General features: G+C 41.5%; 1 protein-coding gene across 1 annotated transcript; it reads right to left on the bottom strand.

Moving 5' to 3' along the window:
• Positions 1–790: 790 nt before the first annotated feature.
• Positions 791–23,205, bottom strand: LOC139406976 (transport and Golgi organization protein 1 homolog). Its single transcript, XM_071150197.1, is given in 28 exon segments — positions 791–1,108; positions 1,252–1,600; positions 2,493–2,549; positions 2,734–2,786; positions 2,892–2,948; positions 5,908–5,989; positions 5,991–6,034; positions 6,420–6,508; positions 7,933–8,000; positions 8,189–8,381; positions 8,562–8,700; positions 8,778–8,868; positions 8,992–9,044; positions 10,990–11,071; positions 11,246–11,368; positions 11,486–11,590; positions 12,740–12,811; positions 13,261–13,371; positions 13,501–13,578; positions 13,684–13,772; positions 13,897–13,918; positions 14,043–14,168; positions 15,908–16,041; positions 16,132–16,434; positions 16,716–18,843; positions 18,977–19,063; positions 20,674–20,807; positions 23,085–23,205. Coding segments are annotated over 28 exon segments (5,271 nt in total). The 3' UTR covers positions 791–827.
• Positions 23,206–23,882: the final 677 nt, after the last annotated feature.

The raw sequence follows: 23,882 nt of genomic DNA, 5'->3' as shown, positions 1-23,882 counted from the left end.
GTAGAGGTAAATAGTCAGTGGGTACAAAGAAAAGTTCTGGGACCTACAGAGTAAAACATTTCTAACCAAAGCATGCAATGATATACATTTAATGCAAATAGTCTTTAGTCACGTGCAAAAAAATAATTGGTTATTTTATTTTTATTGATAATAAATAGAAAAAATGTGATGCATTCCTGATGTAACATAACAAAAAGAAACAAATGTGAAACAAATGTAATATGACAGGTGTTCAGTTAGTGGGTGATTTACTGGCCTTTCACATGTAATGCAGCTACCCATACAAAACAAAATGCACTGTCAGACATTTCCTTTCAAACTAAAATGGATCGCAAAAGTTGTCATATGCGTCATATGAACAATAGAAAACTGCAGTATCTTTTACCAGTTTTATTAATAAAATATCCTAAGAACAGTAAATTACATCTGACTTTCAACTTTCCCTTTCAGTTCATTCTGAAGAGAGTTTTGGGAAGAGCTCAGATAATATGGTACTTCTGAAATGATTGATCAAGCAACCCAAAAGCTTGGGGTCCATTTCTTTTTAATAATAATTTCCACAGGAAACCATGATAACATTGTGAAATGAATACAAAAATCAACATAACCTTTAAAAAAAAGCTCAGTCACACAATAGAAATGTTATTGCACAATAGGACCTCTTGCAGAGTAACAAGCCTCAGTACTACTCCTCTTCAAGTCTATTACATTTCAGACAAGAAACATAAGACATTGATTTTCTGATGCTTTAATAGGAACTAACTTTTTAGATACTTCTGTTGTTTGGTTGATTAAATGTAGCTGGGTCGTTAATGGTTGGTAGGTGTCTAAGGCTCTGCCATGGCAGAGCTGTCTGAGTCCTGGGGGGCAGCTGTTGCCTGCTGGGACCTATAGTCTTGCCCCTGGCCCTGGGGGCCAGCGCCGGGCTGGGGGCCCACTGAAGAGTCATGGCCATGTGGGACCTGTGGCTGCATAGGGAAGTCTCTGGGGCCGACATGAGGGTATGGGGCCACCCCAGGGGGCAGGATGGAGTGATCAAGTGGTCCATAGTGCACGTAGGTATGTGGGGGTCCCATGGGTCGGGCCATAGGAGTGCTGCCGGAAACACCTAGGTAGAAGGAAAAATGAACAAACAAATTAAATATAACACTGTAGTACCAACATAACAATAGTATTTCAGTTGTGGTTAGCGATGCGAATAACAAAGACTCAACTTGAGATAAAAGCTGGGGGCCAGAATTCACCACCTACCGAATGGGGGAGGCACCGGTTCATAGTGAGAAGGTGGAGGAAGGTACCGGTTGTGTGGGGAAGGGGGACTGTAAGCACCAGGAGTTGGACGCCGATGTCCGGGTGGTATCAACGGGTGTCCGTTAGGCGGTGGGGGTCCAGGAGGCATCATGCCTGAGTGTCCGTTGTCTGGTCGGTACACGGGAGGCATGAAGGGTGGGGGAGGAGGGATGTGGTGGCGTCCGGGAATGGGACGGTAGCAGAGTCCGGAGGGATGGCTGATGACTGGTCTGAGGGGGCCGGGTCTTGAGTCGGGGGGGGGCCTGATGGGAGAGACCAGCAGGGAGCCAGGACCCTGAGGTCGAGTGTTCTAGAGGAACAACAACAAAAAATATTAAAACAAAGAATAGCAATAGGTCCATTGTACTTGTAGCCCTGCTGCTGGCACCAACAATGAGAGTCCCTTTCATCTGATTCAAACAGTTTCGTTAGGTTAGAACAAAACAAACAATTATGCACTGGTGAGAAAGACAACAATATCCCACAATAATAAGTCAAGTTACACAGTCCCACAAGAATCACACAACCAAGTGCTACACACCGATTCAGAATCAGGACCGTTTCCACAAAGCATTAACCTCAAAACACACACAGCTTTAAATGATAACACATTTGAGATATCCATCATGTAGTTGTGCTGAAGTTATGGCTTTGTAGAACAGTGTCACCAATTCATTCAGTGGGGGTCAGAGGGAGGGTGGGTGTTGTAATATAGGGAAAAAATAAAAAGGAGCTTACAGACGGGCCACGGGGAGCGGCAAAGGTCTTCAGACTTCAATGGGACTAGGGCGGCAAAAGGCAAGCAGTTTTGCAATTGTCGCCGTTCGTGGTACTCACTCCAGTGAGCTGCGGCGTTGGCTCTACGCTCAAGGCTTCAAAATATGCATGGTTGACCATTGAGCAGAGTCCATCTCGCCAACCAACCAATGTTTTAAAATCACAACCGTCGAGCTGACAACAACCGAGACCGCTGGCATCTACACACAGTAGGCAGAAATGTTCAGTTTACCGCAGCCCGTCTGTAAGCTCCTTAAAACAAGCAACCACGCATGTCAGACTCCAGCCAGCAATGTTAAGTCTGACAACCCTGTGAAGCCACTACCCAGCTGACTGCCACTCCAGCCACTGATCCACGGCTGGGGTAAGCATGCTCACACACACATCCACATCCCTGCCACTGCTGCCTCCAACATAATACTCACTGCCTCTGGGTTCTCGGTGGAGGCCTGGGCCTCAGCCTGTGACTCTAGTGGAGCGGTCTGTTTAGTGCAAACACACCCACATGATGGAGGAACAGGGGGGAGAGATGCCCATAAGACCGTAAGGACTCACGGTGTTTCGTTGAAACTTTCCTTCTCTAATTCCATGTCACTTTTTCCCTCCTGACATTGTTACGTAATAAGGAAGTAAATAACCTGTGGACATTTTCAGTCAATTTGAGACACTTACCGAGCTGCCCAGATCGCTTGGTGAGGATGTACTTGGGGCCATGGTGTCTGTGGAGGATAAAAAGGGCAGAATGATTAGAGGAGATTTAGGATAAGGGCTCGATTAGGGATAATACCACATCAACCCTCATTGACAAAAAATACAATCCCTACCAGGTCTAGAAGCCACTGGGTGTTTGTGGTCAGGAGGGTAACGGCCGCGAGGTCGTGGTCCTGTTGGACAATAAATACACGGTGATACATCAACGTAAAACGTCAAATCTTCTAGAATGCTAACCTTGGCTCTCCTGGTTGTCATTAGGCACCTGACTCAAGACCACGTTACTGGTTCATGCTACCATCTATTTATAGCAAAGTCTGGTCTATTTGCAGTCCGAGGAAAATGTTTGGTCATGTCATGGTAGGATATTATTCTTCCAGAACTAGAAGTACCAGTACCAGAATATTTGAGATTCTTCAAAGAAGCCACCCTTTGCCTTGATGACAGCTTTGCACACTTTTGGCATTCTCTCAACCAGCTTCATGAGGTAGTCACCTGGACTGTATTTCAATTAACAGGTGTGCCTTGTTAAAAGTTCATTTGTGGAATTTCTTTCCTTCTTAATGCATTTGAGCCAATCAGTTGTGTTGTGACAAGGTAGGTGGTATAAAGATGGTATTTTACCAAATAGGGCTAAGTCCATATTATGGCAAGAACAGCTCAAATAAGCAAAAAGAAACAGTCCATTACTTTAAGACATGAAGATCAGTCAATCTGGAAAATTTCAAGAACTTTTAAAGTTTCTTTAAGTGCAGTCGCAAAAACCATCAAGCTCTATGATGAAACTGGCTCTCATGAGAAATGCCACAGGAAAGACCAAGAGTTACCTCTGCTGCAGAGGATAAGTTCATTAGAGTTACCAGCCCAAATAAATGCTTCAGAGTTCAAGTAATAGACACATCTCAACATCAACTGTTCAGAGGAGACCACGTGAAGCAGGCCTTCATGGTCGAATTGCTGCAAAGAAACCACTAAAAGGACACCAATAAGAAGAGACTTGCTTGGGCCAATGAACAAGAGCAATGGAGATGAGACTGACAGAAATCTGTCCTTTGGTCTGAAGAGTACAAATGTGAGAGTTTTTGGTTCCAACCTTTGTGTCTCAAAAAGACACAGAGTAGGTGAACGGATGATCTCCATATGTGTGGTTCCCACCGTGGAGCATGGAGGTGGTGTGGTGTGATAGTGCTTTGCTGGTGACACGGTCTGTGATTTATTTAGAATTCAAGGGACACTTAACCAGCATGGCTACCACAGCAGTGGTACGGCATCCCATCTGGTTTGCGCTTAGTGGGACTATCATTTGTTTTTCAACAGGACAATGACCCAACACACATCCAGGCTGTGTAAGGGCTATTTGACCAAGGAGAGTGATGGAGTGCTGCATCAGATGGCCTGGCCTCCACAATCACCCGACCTCAACCCAATTGAGATGGTTTGGGATGAGTTTGACCACAGAGTGTAGGAAAAGCATTTCAGGTGAAGCTGGTTGAGAGAATGCCAAGAGTGTGCAAAGGTGTCATCAAGTCAAAGGGAGGCTACACAAATATATTTTGATTTGTTCAACACTTTTGGTTATTACATGATTCAATGTGTTGTTTCATAGTTTTGATGTCTTCACTATGATTCTACAATGTATAAAATAGTAAAAATAAAAACCCTAGAATGAGTAGGTGTCCAAACTTCTGACTGGTACTGTGTGTATGTGTATATACAGTTAGGTTGGAGTCATTAAAACGTGTTTTTCAACAAGTCGGTTAGGATTAAGTTCATCTCTAGGAGACAGAATGCGTCTCCTTCCTGAGCAGTATAACGGCTGCGTGGTTCGAGTACAGGCTCAAAATGGCCAGCATCCCGGAGTCTCCTCTTCACTGTTGAGACTGGTGTTTTGCGGGTACTATTTAATGAAGTTGCCAGTTCCTCAACGTGTGAGGCGTCTGTTTCTCAAACTAGACACTAATGTACTTGTTCTCTTGCTCAGTTGTGAACCGGGGCCTCCCACTCCTTTCTATTCTGGTTAGAGCCAGTTTGCGCTGTTCTGTGAAGGGAGTAGTACACTGCGTTGTGCGAGATATTCAGTGTCTTGACAATTTCTCACAAGGAATAGCCTTCATTTCTCAGAACAAGAATAGACTGGCGAGATTCAGAAGAAAGTGCTTCGTTTCTGGCCATTTTGAGCCTGTAATCGAACCCACAAATGCTGATGCTCCAGATACTCAACTAGTCTAAAAGGAGGCCAATTTTATTGCTTCCTTAATCAGAACAACAGTTTTCAGCTGTGCTAACATACTTGCAAAGGGGTTTTCTAAAGATCAATTAGCCTTTTAAAATTATACACTTGGATTAGCTAACACAACGTGCCATTGGAACACAGGAGTGATGGTTGCTGATAATGGGCCTCTGTACGCCTATGTAGATATTCCATAAAAAAAATAAAAAACTTTCCAGCTACAATAGTCATTTACAACAATGTAGACACTGTATATCTGGTCAATTTGATGTTATTTTAAATGGACAAAAATAAATGCTTTTCTTTCAAAAACAAGGACATTTCTAAGTGACCCCAAACTTTTGAACGGTAGTGTATATTTTAAACATAAAAATGTATGGAATGCAGTAATCCCACAAGGGAAAGCAAAGGCTGAAGCTTTTGTAACCTAACGAGTTCCACACACAACAGCTGAACACAACAAAAACTCCACCATAATACTGAAAGAGCAAGAGGCATGCAAGAGCGGTTATTCCAAATTGTGAAAGCAAACAGGGGCATAGGAGCATTCTGGGTCGTCTGGACACGCAAACACGGGTGAGAAAGATGGCAGTAGAGGGAGAAAAGATGGCAGTGAAAGAGACAGGAAAGAATGTCTTTGAAAATCAGAGAGGACGTAATCAGAAGACAAACATTAGGAAGAGGAAAAGGTCAGAGGTGGGTACCAGTAAGGAGCAGGATGAGAGCAGTAGGAAGAAAAATAAGTGAATTATTAAAACACCACAGCGGAGGTAAAGACAGGGAAAAGGAAAGGTGAAAAAGAAAGCGGGGAGTCAGGGCATACAAGGGTGAACAAGGGGGGTTTGATTGGCTGAGGGATGGTACTGCTCAGCCAATCAGCAGGGCCAAGGCTGTCCGGGCCGGGGGTTCAGGAGACTCCCGATAGGGCTCGTTCCTTCACCCCACAGGGGGGCACCCGTGAACTTCTATCATGAGAGGAGGGGGAAGGGGCACCTCCACTCACAGGTGAGGGCCCGTACTAATCACCTGTTTAGCAAAACCATTTAACAAAACACTGTCCGTCTCTCCACATTGGACCAGCTGCAAGGAATACAAATCAAAACCTCAGGAAAACATGCATTTCAGAGGGTGGAAGTCAAACAGCAGATGGGGTATCAGACAGTCAAAAAGTCCAAGATCTAATTTGAAACGCAGTCACAGCTGATATCCAACCGACAAGACAATAGAAATGTCCAGGAACGTTACAGAACGTTCAGATAGAAATATGATTCTCTGTCCTCAAGAATAGTGTCATATCAGCCCTATTCATTTCATTTCTATCTGCAAGATATGTTCTGACAATTTTCCCTTACTGAATGCAGACGTGCCAGTCGCCAGCACTAAATAACGTGAACTGAGGATTGGTTCTTACCTTGTCGGAGAGGCATGGGAGCCATCCCAAGGGTGGGCTTGAACAGAGGCCTACGGAGCTCATTCAGCTTGCTGGACATGGAAGTCAGTCTAGGGTGAAAAAAAGAGACCAGGCATTTAGATTCTCAATACTGTACCTCCAAATCTAGACTAATACAGCTTGCAAAACTGTGACCAAAACACTTGCATTTGTGGCCCTTCGACTTGGCAGTGCAACCTTTGGTTCACAATGCTTCTCTTTTTACTTTACTATTATGACTCATTCAAAAAGTAAATGTGATATTGACCAAAAATTAACCAAATGAAAGGATCTGCCTGTCTCCATTTTGAGTGAGCAATAGGTGAGGTGCGCATTCTAATTAGCACAACCATATGACCGCTGCTTAAAATGCAATTCGGAAAAAGGCCGTTTGCAAAGCAGCTACTGTTGTTCTAGTTACAGAGAGGAGAGTCACAGCTTTCTGTGAGTATACAATTACATTTCTCAATATGGAGCTCATGGCACCACTTAACAACCGGAGTAGGCTATGTAGTACATGGTTTTGATGCGCCGGTGGAGTGCACCATTTGCAGTGAATAGGGCTACATCCAGTAGCCTGGACGGGCCTAGTGCTGGAAATCTTTTGTAAGACATTACATTTGCTAATAAATTAGCTATCTAGTAACATTAACATTTTTAGAGTTAGCAATCTAGATAAGTGTTTTGAGTTTCCACTTCCTCAGGTGGTGAATAATATAGCCTAGGTCAAGCTGTGTAGGCAGACATATTGGATCATTTTGGATCCTAATTGGACAGGTTTCACATCAAAATACCAATCATGCATTCCCTGGATGTGTTAGAAGAAATATCTTACTTTTTGAATCCTAGAATACCATCTCAGTTCGCTTGTCACTGGAGAAAAAATATATTCTACTGGCTACTGTTGATAGTGTACAAAAAAGAAAGCTACAAAGACAACTAGCACTTGTCTTGGCTAGCCTACTGTAGACATATTGAACTCTCCTTCAAAAAGCAGTCTGTCTTGATTAAGGGACAACATACTATTTTTAAATGTAAAATAATATTTTACAGGCTTACTTTAGAAAATACATTTCCGCAATTCTAACAAACAGAGCAATGTCTTACATTGCAAAATTATATCATACAGCTTTTTAATATATCATTAATTAATAACCAAATGTAGCCTATTACTAGCTGAATAGAGAGAGAAAGCATGCATCTCAATGGATTTATAAAACTTCCACTGACAAAAAAGTCACATTGCACCCTGAGTAAATCTATCCAAATCAATGTTAGAACTCAAGGGCATGCTAATGTAAAGATGGCTAGTCAATATTAGCCTGGTTCTGTATGGAATGCAGGTACATTATGGGACACAGATCAGGTCATTATATCCGTGCAGTGGTGAAAAATGTATGCAACCAAATCATGTGCTGGTGCCATCAACTAAATAAGCCTTGAGCCCTGCATTGGTATAGCCCAATTGAGTCTGTTGTATTAGTGTTGCACTCACAAGTTATGAAGGTGAATGTTTTCCTTCTTCTCGTTGAACATAGCTCGCTCTGCGGCGCGTGCAATCGCCTAGAGAGAAGGAATAGACATTTAAAATCTCCTGTTTTGGACTAAATTCACCTTACAAATGACTGGCCAAACAGAATACTTAAAAAAAAATGTCCTGATCCTAATGTATGTGCCATCGATGGGGGTTGAGAAATGAGACATGTTGTTTCTTTAACAAATGGACAAAAAAAAAGTTGTATTGTACAAACCCAGTTCTCGTGAGATTTCTGCTCCTGCTTAATGATCTGGGCTTTGTAGGACTTCTCGGTCCGTTTCAGCTTATCCTGGATCTCTTTAACGCGCTGCCTACACACCTTGACCTCCTCCTCTAGGGCCTTGCTGTCCACCTTCGTCAGCCGGTCTTCCTTGTTGGGGCGCTCAAACTCCTCCTTGGTCAGCTTCCTGTAAGGCGACACACAAATTAAATCAAACTCTACTTTAAGTCCATTTGAAAACCTCAAACCTCACAGTAAAATAATACAGTAAAAGACAATGATTTTTTTTTTAATGCTGTGGAACCATGGAGAACAAACCCTACTATAGTATTAATGCATGAACTGCACCACTTCTGATTCTACTTACTGCTGCAAAGCGTTCTCCTTCTGCTGGTACATCTCGGTCATGATGTCATTCTTCTGCTGCAGGGTCTTGTACTGGTTCTCCATGTGGTTCTTGTCACTTTTCACCAACAAGATGTCATGCTCCAGCTTCTGAAATTGCTCTGTGGCGAAAACAAGTTGACAGTGTTGAGAGAGAAAAGGGAGTGATGCATATCAAATTCTAGTTGCTGGGACATACCTTCCAGCTCTTTCCTGGACTTCTCTTCGTTCAGCAGCTTGGTCATGAAGCGATCGCGCTCTTCCTCCACAACAGACAGAGTGGTCTGGACCTGTGGAAAGTTCTGCCAACAGTTAGTGCAAGAGTTGACACACTTCTTGGTTCTGAGCACAAGTTTTACCTGCCTTCAGGTACACAGAAATCTGGGTCTGTTCAAGAAAGAACTCAGTCTTACCCGAGAGACGACCATCATTTGCTTAATGCGGTTTTGGATGATGGTCTGCTTGTCTGAAACAAATAATAGTAAACACAGTGACACGTTTCAGGAAAGTAGGCGTATGTACCATGTCAATAATTCACAGGAGAGGCATTTGAATGTATAACTATCATGTATAACTATCAAAATGCGTTTTCTTTTTTGCAAAATGCCTTCTGGTATGTGAACTTCCATGTGCCTTAATAACAAACTTGTATACCATCCGTAAATACGAGTAAAAATGGTAAACTACGAGCCGAGTTAGTTTAGCCACAGAAAAAGGAAGGAACCTTCCCTCTAGTCTTGATTGGCTGAGATAATGGATGAGCTGGACGCGCCATGAAACGAGTTCGGATTGGTCTGCCATGTAGCACGCTTTGGTCTATAACATGAGCTTCTCAGTATGTGTAAGTAATCCTTTCTAACGCAGCTTTTTTGAAAAGATGCTCTCCACTTTTAGGAGGACCAAGTTTTGAAATCAGTGGACTGTCCGGTGGAAGCAGAGTATGATAGCTAAGTAGATGGAGAAAATTCTGTGGTTTGATTGCAAATATGCAGAGGCAGTCGAAAATAGAACACATTGAAGGCTGTTGTATTCTGGAGACAGGTGTTTTATACATCTTCAAATTAAGGGAAACTATTTTCAGATATATGTTTCTAATTGTCAGAAAGTCGTTTTCTCATTGCAAAATAAAGCATATTGTTAGCTAGCTAACGTTAGCTGGCTGGATCGCCAACTAATGTTAAGTGATTGATCTGTGTAATAATATTATTCATATCGCAGACGCATTTGCATTTCTAGTTATAGCCTAATGTTAGCTAGCTAGGTTAACATTGAACTAGTTGGTTAGTTTTAGCTACCAGGGGATTCATGCAAGGTAGTAACGTTATGAGTTTGGATTATGGTTAATTGTTTAGCTAGCTAAACAAAAGTCTCCACTATGCAAGTAACCAGATTTTATTTGATATGTGTGTGATCACCAGAGACGTGAAGAACATGACCTGCATAAAAGTCCAAATTAGGATATAACGTTAGGCCAGCGAGACACTGTCCAAGTACTAAAATTCTCCAGTAGAATACCCTGCTTTTACTTCGTCACACTAATATCCGTAAGCTATTTTCTTAATTTGTATATAATGATTTTGTTGTGAGTTTATTTTCCTGTAATAATGAATACTAATTAGCTAAAGTTAAGACTTTGTCAGGTATATGATATGGTCATTATTTGAACTGGCTAGCCAACTAACAAGCTAGAAACAAACCAAACCAATGTTTAGAAATGTTCTTGGTTTGCTAGATTGACATATACAAAATTCCATTTTTAAATGGTTGGGTTTATTGGTGTTAAAATACACCAATTATGCTATTTTGGACCACCAGGCTGCTGATGTCATGCGGCCTGTCGTTTTTTGTGATTCGATTTTCTCTTCATAATAGAATGTTCATGTCACCGCGACAACTGTCTACAGACATGTCGATAGACGTAGTGTAAACCAGCCTTTAGTCTTGAAATCTTTGGTAGTTTAGTACACGACCTCACATGTGAATCCTTAAAGAGATGGGTGGGGCTAAGGTTAAAGAGGGTGTGAACAATGCTGAATGGGTATAGACAAAGAAGAGCTCTCCAGTATGAGTTACAAGCTTATTAACTTTCAAAGCAGAATTACTTTCCCATTGTTCCTCAACTGTAGTGTTTGAAATACCATTTTGTTGCTCCAAGTCTCTACCTTAATCCAATGTAAAAACGATTTAAAATGTTGCTACATAAGACCAAATCACATGACAGTATCCTAATCAGAGAAGGCTGGTGGGAGGAGCTATAGGAGGACCATCTCACTATAATGGCGTAAACGGAACGGAGTCAAGCACACTGTTTCCATGTTTTTCATTCCATTCCAGCCATTACACGGAGCCCATCCTCCTATAGCTCCTCCCACCAGCCTCCTCTGATAAGGACACAGTGTCAGGTGACTTACCGTTAAAGGCTTCCCCGTTAGCCACAACTCCACCTTTCAGGTCATCGCAGGCCTCCAGGTCTCCTAGCAGGTCAGACAGAACCTGCCAGAGAGGTTGAGAAGCACCAATTGAGACACTTTTCCCCTGGAATCAGTCAAGAAGTATTTTTTTGGAACATAATAAAGGTGACATGTTTCTTTGTCATCAAGGTACATTTGAGAAGGTGTGAACAGGAATTGATGTGTGTAACAATATCGTAACGTGTAAAAAACAAACCTCAACGTTGTGGTCCTTTTGAACGAGGGAATCCTCCAGGTCTTTCTGAGACTTGTGGTAGACTTTGATCTGCTCTCTTGTCTCCCTGTGCTTCTCCTCCCACAACTTGGCAGCATGGTGCAGCTGTAACAAGGAAATTAGGTCATAAGGACAATGCTATGCAGGCACTGCATGGCCAATGAGTCCTACACAATGTCTTGAGGCTTAAATTGTGAATCGTTGTTCCATATTGGTACTCACCGAGAGGTTCTCCTCCTTCAGGGTGGCAATATCCTTCTCCAGAACCTGGTGCTGGACATTCCGGGCATCTTCACGGAGCTTGACTTCATCCATCAGAATGGTAGACTACAGATTCAATGATAAGGATAATTAAAAGGAAATAAACACTTTACATTTGATTGTTGCAATGTTAACTTCTTGATTCTACTTGAGACGCATATGTCTCAAGTAGGCACCTGGAAATGCAAATGCGCTACGCTAAATGCTAAATGTACTCGTTAAAACTCAAACCTTGATCAAAATTCACAAGCAGGGTATTGAATTAAAGCTACACTCGTTGTGAACCTAGCCAACAAGTCAGATTTTTAAAATGCTTTTCGGCGAAAGCATGAGAAGGTATTATCTGATAGCATGCACCACCTCAAAATGCCTGAATGCGACGTAAACAAAGACTCTGCTTATCCGACGCAGCACAAAACGCAGAAATAAAATATAAAACATTCATTACCTTTGACGAGCTTCTTTCTTGGCACTCCTATATGCCCCATAAACATCACTATTGGGTCTTTTTTTCGTTTAAATCGGTCCATATATACCCAAAATAGCTTTCTATGGAAGCTGTGTCATTCAGAAAAAAACATTGTTTTTAAACGCTGCGTCATTTTTTAAAATGAAAAAAGTCGACGATAAACTTTCACAAAACACTTCGAAATCCTTTTGTAATCCAACTTTAGGTATTAGTAAACGTTTATAATCTATCAAAATGATTACAGGGCGATGTATATTCAATAGCTCCTCGTCTGCAAATCAATGGCTGCCAATGTCCACATTTACAGCGTCCTGGTGGAGACTGGAAGAAACGGAAGCCAGATAGTTGGATTTTCCAACAAAAAATTCAATTGAAAATGACGACAATGGCGACATCGTGTGGAATTTGTATGAATTGCATGCAGGTCGATATTAAATTTTGTCCTCTTTTAACAACCCATGAAAGTGACTTATGGAAATTATTTTTAGCTTTCAGAGAGCAGTTTTTCTTGCGTTTTTCAATGAAACACACGATCTGTTATAGTCACAGCCGTGATTTAACCAGTTTTAGAAACTTCAGAGTGTTTTCTATCCACACATACTAATCATATGCATATACTATATTCCTGGCATGAGTAGCAGGACGCTGAAAAGTTGCGCGATTTTTAACAGAATGTTCGAAAAAGGAGGGGGTATTAATATAATTGACATATTTTCATTGGGCATGTTCACGTATATGACATATACCTTGGAGAGTGCGTCCTGGGTCTTCTTCTTGCTGCGCTTCAACTTCTCAATGGTTTTGTCCATTTCGGACATCTATGGGCAAAGATAATGATAAACATAATGACAACCATCTTTCTCTGTGCTCATCAACGAGCCATCCTATTTAGGATAGTAGCTGGCTAATAGTAGCTGCCTATGCTGTCTACATCACGAAAGCAACTGCTCTCTAGGGTGTCTCTTTTGTTTGCAGGCTGTCACTTTCTCTCTGTGACTGCCCGCACAAGTCCAGGTAGCTGTAATGGATTGTGGTCATTTTAGTCAATTACCACATTTTCTGCACTAAACTATGTTGAATATTTATTTGCCTGTTGAAAACTACAACGTCCCAAAGTTTGTGCTTCATTTGATTTCTCTCTAGAGAAACGGCACATTGAGCTCACATAATAAACTAACTTAATGGGATTCAAATAATTGAACCGACATCAGAGAATTGGTTGTTCTGAAACATTTTAATTACAGCCAAATCGCTCAATACTACTCACCATATCTTCATGTTTCGCAGTATTGGCCCGCTCTTTGTCAAAGGATATGGCGAGTAAGTGATTTTCCTCATCCAGGCGCTCATTTTGTCTCTCCATCTCTTGCACAATATTCTATTGGATAGAAAAAGAAAATGCGTAGTCAATTTAAACACTATGGAGAAGAAAACAATTATAATAAAAAATTAAATAATTGTCAACATGACAATGACATGTGATCAAGATAATATTTCTCAGAGACACCTCCAAATCCTGGATCTTCTCCAGAGATAAAGTGGCAGATTTTTCAGACAGCTTTTGATTTTCTTTAAGTTCTTCGCCCTAAGGGGAACCCAGTAGAAATATACTGTCAAAACATTATGTCCCTTAATTCACATTGAACTCAAAATTCTGGATCTTAGTCAGTGAAAAGTCTCTGCAACTTACCCGTTGCCGCACTTCAGCGACCTTTTGGAGTATCTCCTTCTTCTCTTGTTCAAGCATTATCATCCTGTCCACCAGCTCTTTTTCAGTAACTAAAAAAATACATGACGAGAATATGAAATCAGACATGGTTTACACGTGACAAGGACAACAGCCTGTAAGCAATATGAATGAGGATTCACTATGCACCCTAAATAGCCAGAGAGAAGAACTTACTTAGATATGACTTGCTTTTGACCTGTGAGGAGGAAAACAAAAAAGTGGCAGCAAACAGCCTCCTCAATGGTAGCATACAATACATCATAGAATAACATAAAGCAATCAGAAATTATGAAAGCGGTAACTGTGCAACAACGACTTACAGATAGAATGCTCCTCCAGAAGAGGAAGCCGATGACCCCGGCACCTGCAGTGACCAGCACGGGTTCACAGAACACGCTGTAGAAGTCTGGACCTGGCTTCCAGTGCTCTGGCAGACTGGTGACCATCTGGGGAGAGACAGGTCCAATCAGTATTACGACAGCACATGTCAGGCTTAGCAAATAAGTTGGGTAATAGTTGGCCTGAGATGACAGATGAAAATAAGTGATGTTAAAAACATTGAACTAAACCATCAGGCATTCCAGTGTTCCATTTACAAGCATGGCTAATGGATATCCCACTGACCACCCTCTAGGTCAATGCAAAGATCAGATCAAATCAAGGTGGGTTTAGAAATAGACATAGACTATAACCTAGTGTTGATCAAAATCAATAGAGAGAAGATTTGCCTTGACCTTATGTAATCAATTGGGATTGGATTGGCCTGGGGTCCTAACACTGTCCATCCATGGTGACCTTTGCACAATACAGAACTTCCATCGCAGTCTCTCAGTGAAATTCAGGGAATAGCTAAATGAATCACCACAGATTGGATCTAACTAACAAGCCTTAGGCCTATGTGGATTTAGAGTGCAAAAGATTGCATCATGTAGCCTTTCACCCTGTAAAATGGCCAATAAACAAAACAGATGATTACATAACATATCACTAGACATGAGCCATGTGTAGATTTGAATGGCATGTAACCTCAGGTGATAGTTATGTAAGGGGAAGCTGTCAGAGCAAAATTCAACAACTTGAAGGCACCTCTCGATCTGAGACCCAGATACAGGAAGAACAGATACTGCTAGTCTGGAAAGTGAGCCATTTTTTTTAATGAGGAAGAGGACAGGCAACTTCCACTTCGAAAAAAATCTAAACTAAGAGCAATCAAGTGACCCATTCTAGGCTGCAACTATTTGGGAAATGCATTAGGTATTGTTGGACAAAATCATTCCCCAAGACAATGAAGTTGCCAACAAGATTCAGTTTCAAATGTAGCTAGCCAGCCAGCCATATGGCGGCCTAAGACTTGACTTGCCAGCTAGCTACATTGTAGCCAACTACTTGCATATTGAAGTACAAGACAGTACAAGACAGACAGTTGATCAAATTCTGTCATCAGGGGCAAAGTGGGTAATGGGGTTGTTTCTTCCGAATCCATCGCTACTGTACGTTACTTTGACAGCTGAGCTGGCTATCAAGTTAGTTTGGCTTGTGACTTGCAATGCAAGTCGTTTGCGTAAACCCGAAAATCCTAATTTCACCAACTGATCAACGTTGTCGACTACTGGAGAGGATCCTTCATCGTGGTTCTATTTACCCAGGAGAGGACAATATGTACCTATCTTTCTAGCTACTATAACCTAAGCTTGAAGGTTAGCTTGCCAATGCTGACTCTGCTTCGCCAACAACATGTCTACTAGCCTCCTTTTAGAGTTCTGAACGCGATTACTCTACGCAAAGCCTGGTAAAACGAGTAGCGGGATCATTTATATCCCACTCAATAAGCAAAACACCGGCTGTGGACACTTAACTTCAGCCTACACTTCACTAGAACACGTCTACAAAAAAATGGGAAAGGATCACTGAACCTGGGCTGCATTCAGTACGTTTTTACGTTCTGGAACGTTTAATTTAACGGAAACGGTGCTGTACTCAACTACCAGTTGAAAAAAAGGGGAAGGGTTGGGTAACGCTGTCAGCATGGCAAATGCCCCCCCAAATAAAAATAATACATGCATTGTCCCAGCAATAATAAAATAAGTATGAATACTTGAGTCCTAAGCACTACATGCAGGCAATTAGTCAATTACAATGGAAAGGAAAGCCCATTCACAAGAGAGAAATACATGAGGTAACTTACCATAACACCATATATTCCAAGATACTCATAAAACAGGGTGATGAGATGACCAGATAAAATTAGCACTGATACGAATGATGAACCACTCTGCTCATCTTCATGGAAATCAGTGACAGGAGGTGACTCCAGAGAGCCTGGAAATACAGCACAAGCAAATTAGGTTAATGCATACAGTTTACATCTCACCACAATTTCAAAAGTAGGGAAATATAATGAACACCTACCTGAGGGAGGGTGATCCATGTCTACGCTAAGTCCCATGTCCAATGTATTTTCCAAAATAGTTTGAGGGCCCCTCTGGATTTCTTCTGGAGTTTTAGAGCTTGCCTGATTGTCTTTGTTTCTGTTCAAGTACCCACTATCCTCCTCAATGCCCATATCTGGTATCTTGTGACCATCATGGGCAGGCTTCTCAGGTGCCTTAGTCTCTTCACCCGTCTCTGTCACAGTGAGGTTGTCCTTGTTTATGTCCTCCACAGACTGCGGGAATGTCTTCTCTTCCTCCGCATCATCAGACATATCCCCATCTTTTGAAACATTCAGAGAGGTGCAAACAGTGAGTAAATGTTCATGCATTACAATCTAACTGTAATTGTCAGGAAGTGTATTTGTTCTGTCAACAGATTACTATTTACTTTGTTGTACTTCTTGGGCATTTCTTAAATACAGCTTATTCTGCAAACCAAATCTCCAGGCATTATTATCACGTCATTAGCAATGTAATGAGACTTTCTAAATATTTATTTAACAAAAGGTTTTAATCCTCCTATACTCTGACATGAACATAAGCTGAAAAAAAAAATATTACCTGTGTCAGGGTGTAGTTGACTGCCCACTGCCATGGGAGCACTGTTTCTGGCCGTTGAGTACTTCTGACTCAGGGTGAACACCAATTCCTGGAAGTCGTCCAAGATGGAAACTTCCTCAACAAACTCACCAGCCTCCTGCTGCAGGTCAGCGTTCTCCTGGGCATCCAGCATCCTCTCAATCTCATCCAGGATTGGGGTTTCAGAGGCTTCCAAAATGGCTTCCAGCACCTTTTCAATGTCCTTACTGGTGTTTGTCTGGGACAGCCAGGCAGCCTTCAGCTCCAGGTCAGAAAACAGGAACTCCACCCTAAAGAGATTCTGAAGACCTAGAATATTTTGGAGGCGCTCCTTATCCTCCTCCTTGAAGTGGTCTCGCAATAGTGTCAGCCTCAACACATTGTCACTGTATTCCATCTCCTTTTTTTGAAGGGGATCCAGAACTTTATCTTTAAGTGAGGGTGTGTGGCTTTCAGCATCATTTTCAGTCTCATGCACCTCAGGTTCTATGTCAATAGCCTCGTCGTGTTGGACCACATCCAACACATCACTGGATACAACATCGGTTTGTGTATAATTATTGGGTTGCTCTGACCCAAATTCAGATAGACTTTCTGTGTCATTTTCATCAGTGTGCTCAGTTTTGGATGAAGACAATACCACATTTTCATCCTCTAGCAACTCTTCCTCAATCTCTTCCCCCACTAGGTGTATTGAATCATCCTCCTCTATGGGGAGTTCAAGATGGCTCTCTTTCACCATTGTGTTTTTACTTGGATCCGGGATCTTCTGGTATGGTTCTCGCAATAGTCTAAAAAGCTCTGTACCACCCTGTTTAAATGTATTCTCTACTTGTGAGAAATCTATTGACTCCTCTTTTTGTATGGGGAGTTCTTCAACAGCTTGTTTCAGCTCTAATTCGTTAATTTTACTATCAAAGTCTGAGAGCATGTCTGTCTGTGAGAGCTGTTTAGGGACTGGGCTGTCATCTACTGTAAGATTCTCTGCTAAAGCCTCAGTGTGTCCTGCCTCATAAGCAGGAGGTGTTGAAGGTTCAATGTCAGCTTCTTCAGATTCATCCTCAAACTGCAACATCTGAGAATCCTCATCAGGTACTTTGACAGCATCCTCACTGAAATTAGAGTCTGCAGGTTGCTCAAAGATTAGCTCAGAGGAAGTAGAACAGCCAAATGACTCCTTGGGTTCTTCAATTTTGGGAGGCTGCTCTGGTGTAATCTCACCTTCGTCATCCTCCTCATTTTCCTCTGAACTGGCAACATGAGCTATTCTTTCCCCACCACTGACAACGTTAAAAACTGTATCACCAAATGCAGACCACAGGTTATTGTCCTTGGAGTCCTGTTTCTGTGTATGAGGTACCTCTGATAGACTGTCTTCCTCATCTGTATGATCAGATTCCAGAATGTTCTCGTGTTCCAAATTAGAACTTTCTTCAGAAAAAGCCAGCAATGGAGTTTCTCTGAGATGATAATCACTTTCCTCATCCTGCTGATATTCAGTCTTGTCACTTTCCTCATCATTAGAAGTGACAGCATCAAAAGTTATTCCAAGTGTGGTTTTTAACTCCGGAATAGGTCTGCCTTCTGAAAAACCATCAGGTGCATTTTCTAATTCAGGATCATCTTTGGATAGAGGTTCTGAGGGGGTTTCTTTGATCTCACCTTCCTCTGGTTCAACAACACTGTACGGCACAGAGTCCTCTGTCCTCTGCTGATCTTTCTGAAGGTAATCTTTGATCCTCTCAGCTGTGGTCTCAAGTACAGTGTTATATTCCACTCCTTTTGTGTCAAGAGTTTCAGGGTGAGGCAGAGAGGACTCTAAAGCCTCAAAATGTCTCAGATCATCATTATCTAGAACCTCTACAACCTTATCAATGTCCTCAGGAACATCCCTATCAATCTCATCATTTTCTAACAATGTCAATTCAGGTGGAGGCTCATCCACTTCCACCGTGGTGCTCTCAGCACTTTTGTTAAGGTAAAAAGTCTCTGTGGCTACTTGCACAGATTCCTCCTGGTCTGTTAACAATAAAGAGGAACCTAACAGTGAATCAATGTCATAACTGTCAAACTTATCGTGTTCAGTGTCAAAGCAAACAAAGTTGGTTTCCTGAAAAGAAAAAGAAAACATTGTTTGAGTCATACTACCTATTTCAGAAAGAAGTTCAGTCATTCCAGATAATGTTTTAAGCGATGATGCATTGGCAGTAGTGAACTAGGCCTACATCTATTTATTGACTTACCTCAGCAGGAATCTCCAATTCTTTTTCAGTGTATATGTGATTGATTACGAGTTGGTCCTTATTGAAGTAACCAAAGTGGTTACCAACCTATTGTAAGAAATGGAAACAAAACAGAGAATGAAACATGTTAACAAAACAGAAAAAGCTTCAACATTCCTTCTAGACTGCAATGTTATCACATAAAGTACCAGTAAAAAAGTTTGGACACACCTACTCATTCAAGAGTTTTTCTTTATTTTCTACATTGTAGAATAATAGTGAAGACATCAAAACTATGAAATAACACATATGGAATCATGTAGTAACCCCCAAAAAGTGTACAAAAAAATATCTAAATATATTTGATATTCTTCAAAGTAGCCCAAATCAAATCAAATTTTATTGGTCACATACACTTGTTTAGCAGATGTTATTGCAGGTGTCGCAAAATGCTTGTGGTGTTGTTGAACCAGGAATGCTTTTCCAACAGTCTTGAAGGAGTTCCCACATATGTTGAGCTCTTGTTGGCTGCTTTTCCTTCACTCTGCGGTCCAATTCATCCCAAACCATCTCAAATTGGGTTATGGTCGGGAGATTGTGGAGGCCAGGTCATCTGATGCTGCACTCCATCACTCAAAAAAAAAAAAACACACAAAAAGCCCAAAACAGCCTGGAGATGTGTTGGGTCATTGTCCTGCTGAGGAACAAATAATAGTCCCACTAAGCACAAACCAAATGGGTTGGCGTATCACTGCAGAATGCTGTGGTAGCCATGCCAGTTAAGTGAGCCTTGAATTCTAAATAAATCACAGACAGTGTCACCAGCATAGCACCCCCACACCTCTTCCATGCTTCACGGTGGGAACCACACAAGTCGAGATAATTTGTTCACCTACTCTGCATCTCACAACGACACGGCAGTTGGAACCAAAACTCTCAAATTTGTACTCATCAGACCAAAGGACAGATTTCCACCAGTCTAAATGTCCATTGCTCATGTGTCTAGGTCCAAGCAAGTCTCTTATTATCATTATTAGGGTCCTTCAGTAGTGGTTTCTTTGCAGCAATTCAACAATGAAGGCCCGATTCACACAGTCTCCTCTGATCAGTTGATGTTGGGCTATGTCTGTTACTTGAACTCTGTGAAGCATTTACTTGGGCTTCAATATGAGGTGCAGTTAACTCTAATGAACTTATCCTCTGCAGCAGAGGTAGCACTGGGTCTTCCTTTCTTGTGGCAGTCCTCATAAGAGCCAGTTTCATCATAGGACTTGATGGTTTTTGCGACTGCACTGTTCTTGCCATAATATGGACTTGGTATTTTACCAAATCTTATGTATACCACCCCAACCTTGTCACAACACAACTGGCTCAAACGCATTAAGAAGGAAATAAATTCCACAAATAAAATTTTAATAAGGCACACCTGTTAATTGAAATGCATTCCAGGTGACTACCTCATGAAGCTGGTTGACAGAATGCCAAGTGTGTGCAAAGCAGTCATCAAGACATTGGATTCTTTGAAGAATCTAAAATATATTTTGATTTGTTTAACACTTTTTTGGTTGCTACATGATTCCATGTGTTTTCCAAAGTGTTGATGTCTTCACTATTATGCTACAATGTAGAAAATAGTACAAATAAAGTAAAACCATTGAATGAGTAGATGTGTCCAAACGTTTGACAGGTGCTGTAATTAAATATTAACTCATACTTACACTCCCTGCCCATATATTTGTCCTTTGGCTTGAGAGTTTATAGTAGACATATATAGTCTCTCCTTTTTTAAATGGCAGAAACCGACAGTCTGGTCCGGTGAAATCGCTAAAAGCTTTCCCCCGGCACAAGAGCACTGTGGAGAGGAATGATTCAAAGATCAGTTGTTTCACCCCTACCAAAGATTTCAGCCCATTACCTCAGCGTCCACCCTTTGTGCCCCATGCACAATCAGAGCGTGAATAGAATACAAATCACTAAAGTAAGCCTTGTTTTACAGTGCCTTGCGAAAGTAGTCGGCCCCCTTGAACTTTGCGACCTTTTGCCACATTTCAGGCTTCAAACATAAAGATATAAAACTGTATTTTTTTGTGAAGAATCAACAACAAGTGGGACACAATCATGAAGTGGAACGACATTTATTGGATATTTCAAACTTTTTTAACAAATCAAAAACTGAAAAATTGGGCGTGCAAAATTATTCAGCCCCCTTAAGTTAATACTTTGTAGCGCCACCTTTTGCTGCGATTACAGCTGTAAGTCGCTTGGGGTATGTCTCTATCAGTTTTGCACATCGAGAGACTGAAATTTTTTCCCATTCCTCCTTGCAAAAGGAGACAAATCTCCGTCCCAGTCTCAGGTCTTTTGCAGACTCCATCAGGTTTTCTTCCAGAATGGTCCTGTATTATTTGGCTCCATCCATCTTCCCATCAATTTTAACCATCTTCCCTGTCCCTGCTGAAGAAAAGCAGGCCCAAACCATGATGCTGCCACCACCATGTTTGACAGTGGGGATGGTGTGTTCAGCTGTGTTGCTTTTACGCCAAACATAACATTTTGCATTGTTGCCAAAAAGTTCAATTTTGGTTTCATCTGACCAGAGCACCTTCTTCCACATGTTTGGTGTGTCTCCCAGGTGGCTTGTGGCAAACTTTAAACGACACTTTTTATGGATATCTTTAAGAAATGGCTTTCTTCTTACCACTCTTCCATAAAGGCCAGATTTGTGCAATATACGACTGATTGTTGTCCTATGGACAGAGTCTCCCACCTCAGCTGTACATCTCTGCAGTTCATCCAGAGTGATCATGGGCCTCTTGGCTGCATCTCTGATCAGTCTTCTCCTTGTATGAGCTGAAAGTTTAGAGGGACGGCCAGGTCTTGGTAGATTTGCAGTGGTCTGATACTCCTTCCATTTCAATATTATCGCTTGCACAGTGCTCCTTGGGATGTTTAAAGCTTGGGAAATCTTTTTGTATCCAAATCCGGCTTTAAACTTCTTCACAACAGTATCTCGGACCTGCCTGGTGTGTTCCTTGTACTTCATGATGCTCTCTGCGCTTTTAACGGACCTCTGAGACTATCACAGTGCAGGTGCATTTATACGGAGACTTGATTACACACAGGTGGATTGTATTCATCATCATTAGTCATTTAGGTCAACATTGGATCATTCAGAGATCCTCACTGAACTTCTGGAGAGAGTTTGCTGCACTGAAAGTAAAGGGGCTGAATAATTTTGCACGCCCAATTTTTCAGTTTTTGATTTGTTAAAAAAGTTTGAAATATCCAATAAATGTCGTTCCACTTCATGATTGTGTCCCACTTGTTGTTGATTCTTCACAAAAAAATACAGTTTTATATCTTTATGTTTGAAGCCTGAAACAAGGCACTGTATCTGCTTCTCTTTTTACAGAGCCATAGTATCCAAAAGGAAAGCCAAGCATTAAGGGTAAATAGAATATTGTTTTTGTCTTGATAAGGTAGATGTAAAAAGAGAAGAACTTGCAAGCAGAGGGGTTAATGACATGACAGTATTTTATGTCAACAATAGCTAGCTTTATAGCTAACCAGGCCTATACACCATCTTGCAATTTGCTTCCTAAACCAACAGAATTTTGATATATTTATGGTCCATTTAGTAAGTAACTATAGAGGTTGATTACAATCAAGCTAACATCTCTTATTGTGTGTAGCTAGCTAGTGGCAGTCGCCAGATCAACTGGCAAGTTGTCATGTAGCTAGTTAGTCAACTAGTAATCCGGGTCAACAGCATCAATGTAAATATAAGTTTAAACCGTCCCCTCGCCCATACCCGGGCGCGAACCAGGGACCCTCTGCACACATCAACAGTCACCCTCGAAGCATCGTTACCCATCGCTCCACAAACGCCGCGGCCCTTGCAGAGCAAGGGGAACTACTACTTCAAGGTTTCTGAGCAAGTGGCGTCACTGATTGAAACGCTATTTAGCGCCCACGCTAACTAAGCTAGCCGTTTCACATCCGTTACATTAGGTTATTATGTATTGGTATTTACAACTTCCTTTGAAATGACAACACCGGTCAAGCTAGCTAGCTATGGAAAGATGGAAGTATCCTGAAAGTTCGCTTGAGTTCAGCGCCAAGTACTTACTACTGCATTCCTCGTCTGCACAGCTTTTGAAGTCGGAGAATCTCCCTTCGACTGCGGCTTTGGATATGAAATGATGAATACATAAAATAAAAATGTATACGTAAGAAACATTTACAGCCATGTTGGTAATTGGGCTGGCTGGTTCTGCTGGAGCATGAGCAGATGAAGCCTACACGTCGGAAAATCCAAGGCTGGAACAATTCGTAGGATGTTGATCGTAGAGGCAAATATCAAAATCTGGGCAGATAATGTCAAAAATAAGAGCAAGGACATGAAACCAGAACGCAGAATAAAAGCTTCTTATTGCGTCACAATACAAGTTCTGATTCGGGTTTATCACGTATTTGTTGGATAGAACTAAACCGTCCACAAGTTTACTGACAAGTGAACGCAAAATCCCATTTGATTTGACGATCTGACTACCGCAGATTTATTATGATACATCAAAAGCACATGTTGATTGTTTTGGTACCCAGTGCCTGAAAAACAGAGAGGATGTGACTCACATTTTCAGGGTGGGCTATAAACTACATTTATATTAACCTGTAAAAGTCAGAATTGATCAAATAAATGTGAATACAAATGCCTAGTTGCTGGACGAAGCTACGGGTTGGCGATCCAGTTGTTTTTGTTTCACCCGTTATCAAAATAGTAGCCACTCCCACCCGACTAGACTACAATCACCCCATTAAACCTGAGGACATAATTTTACTCACATTTGGGAGGACCCTCAATGACCGTAATGATCCAAGCTGCATGTCATTGCCAATGAAATGACAAAAAAAAGCATTGCAACAA

The sequence above is a fragment of the Oncorhynchus clarkii genome, chromosome 4 (genome assembly GCF_045791955.1).
Source record: "Oncorhynchus clarkii lewisi isolate Uvic-CL-2024 chromosome 4, UVic_Ocla_1.0, whole genome shotgun sequence".
NCBI lineage: Eukaryota > Metazoa > Chordata > Actinopteri > Salmoniformes > Salmonidae > Oncorhynchus > Oncorhynchus clarkii.
This window is presented reverse-complemented; position numbering and strand designations above follow the sequence as displayed.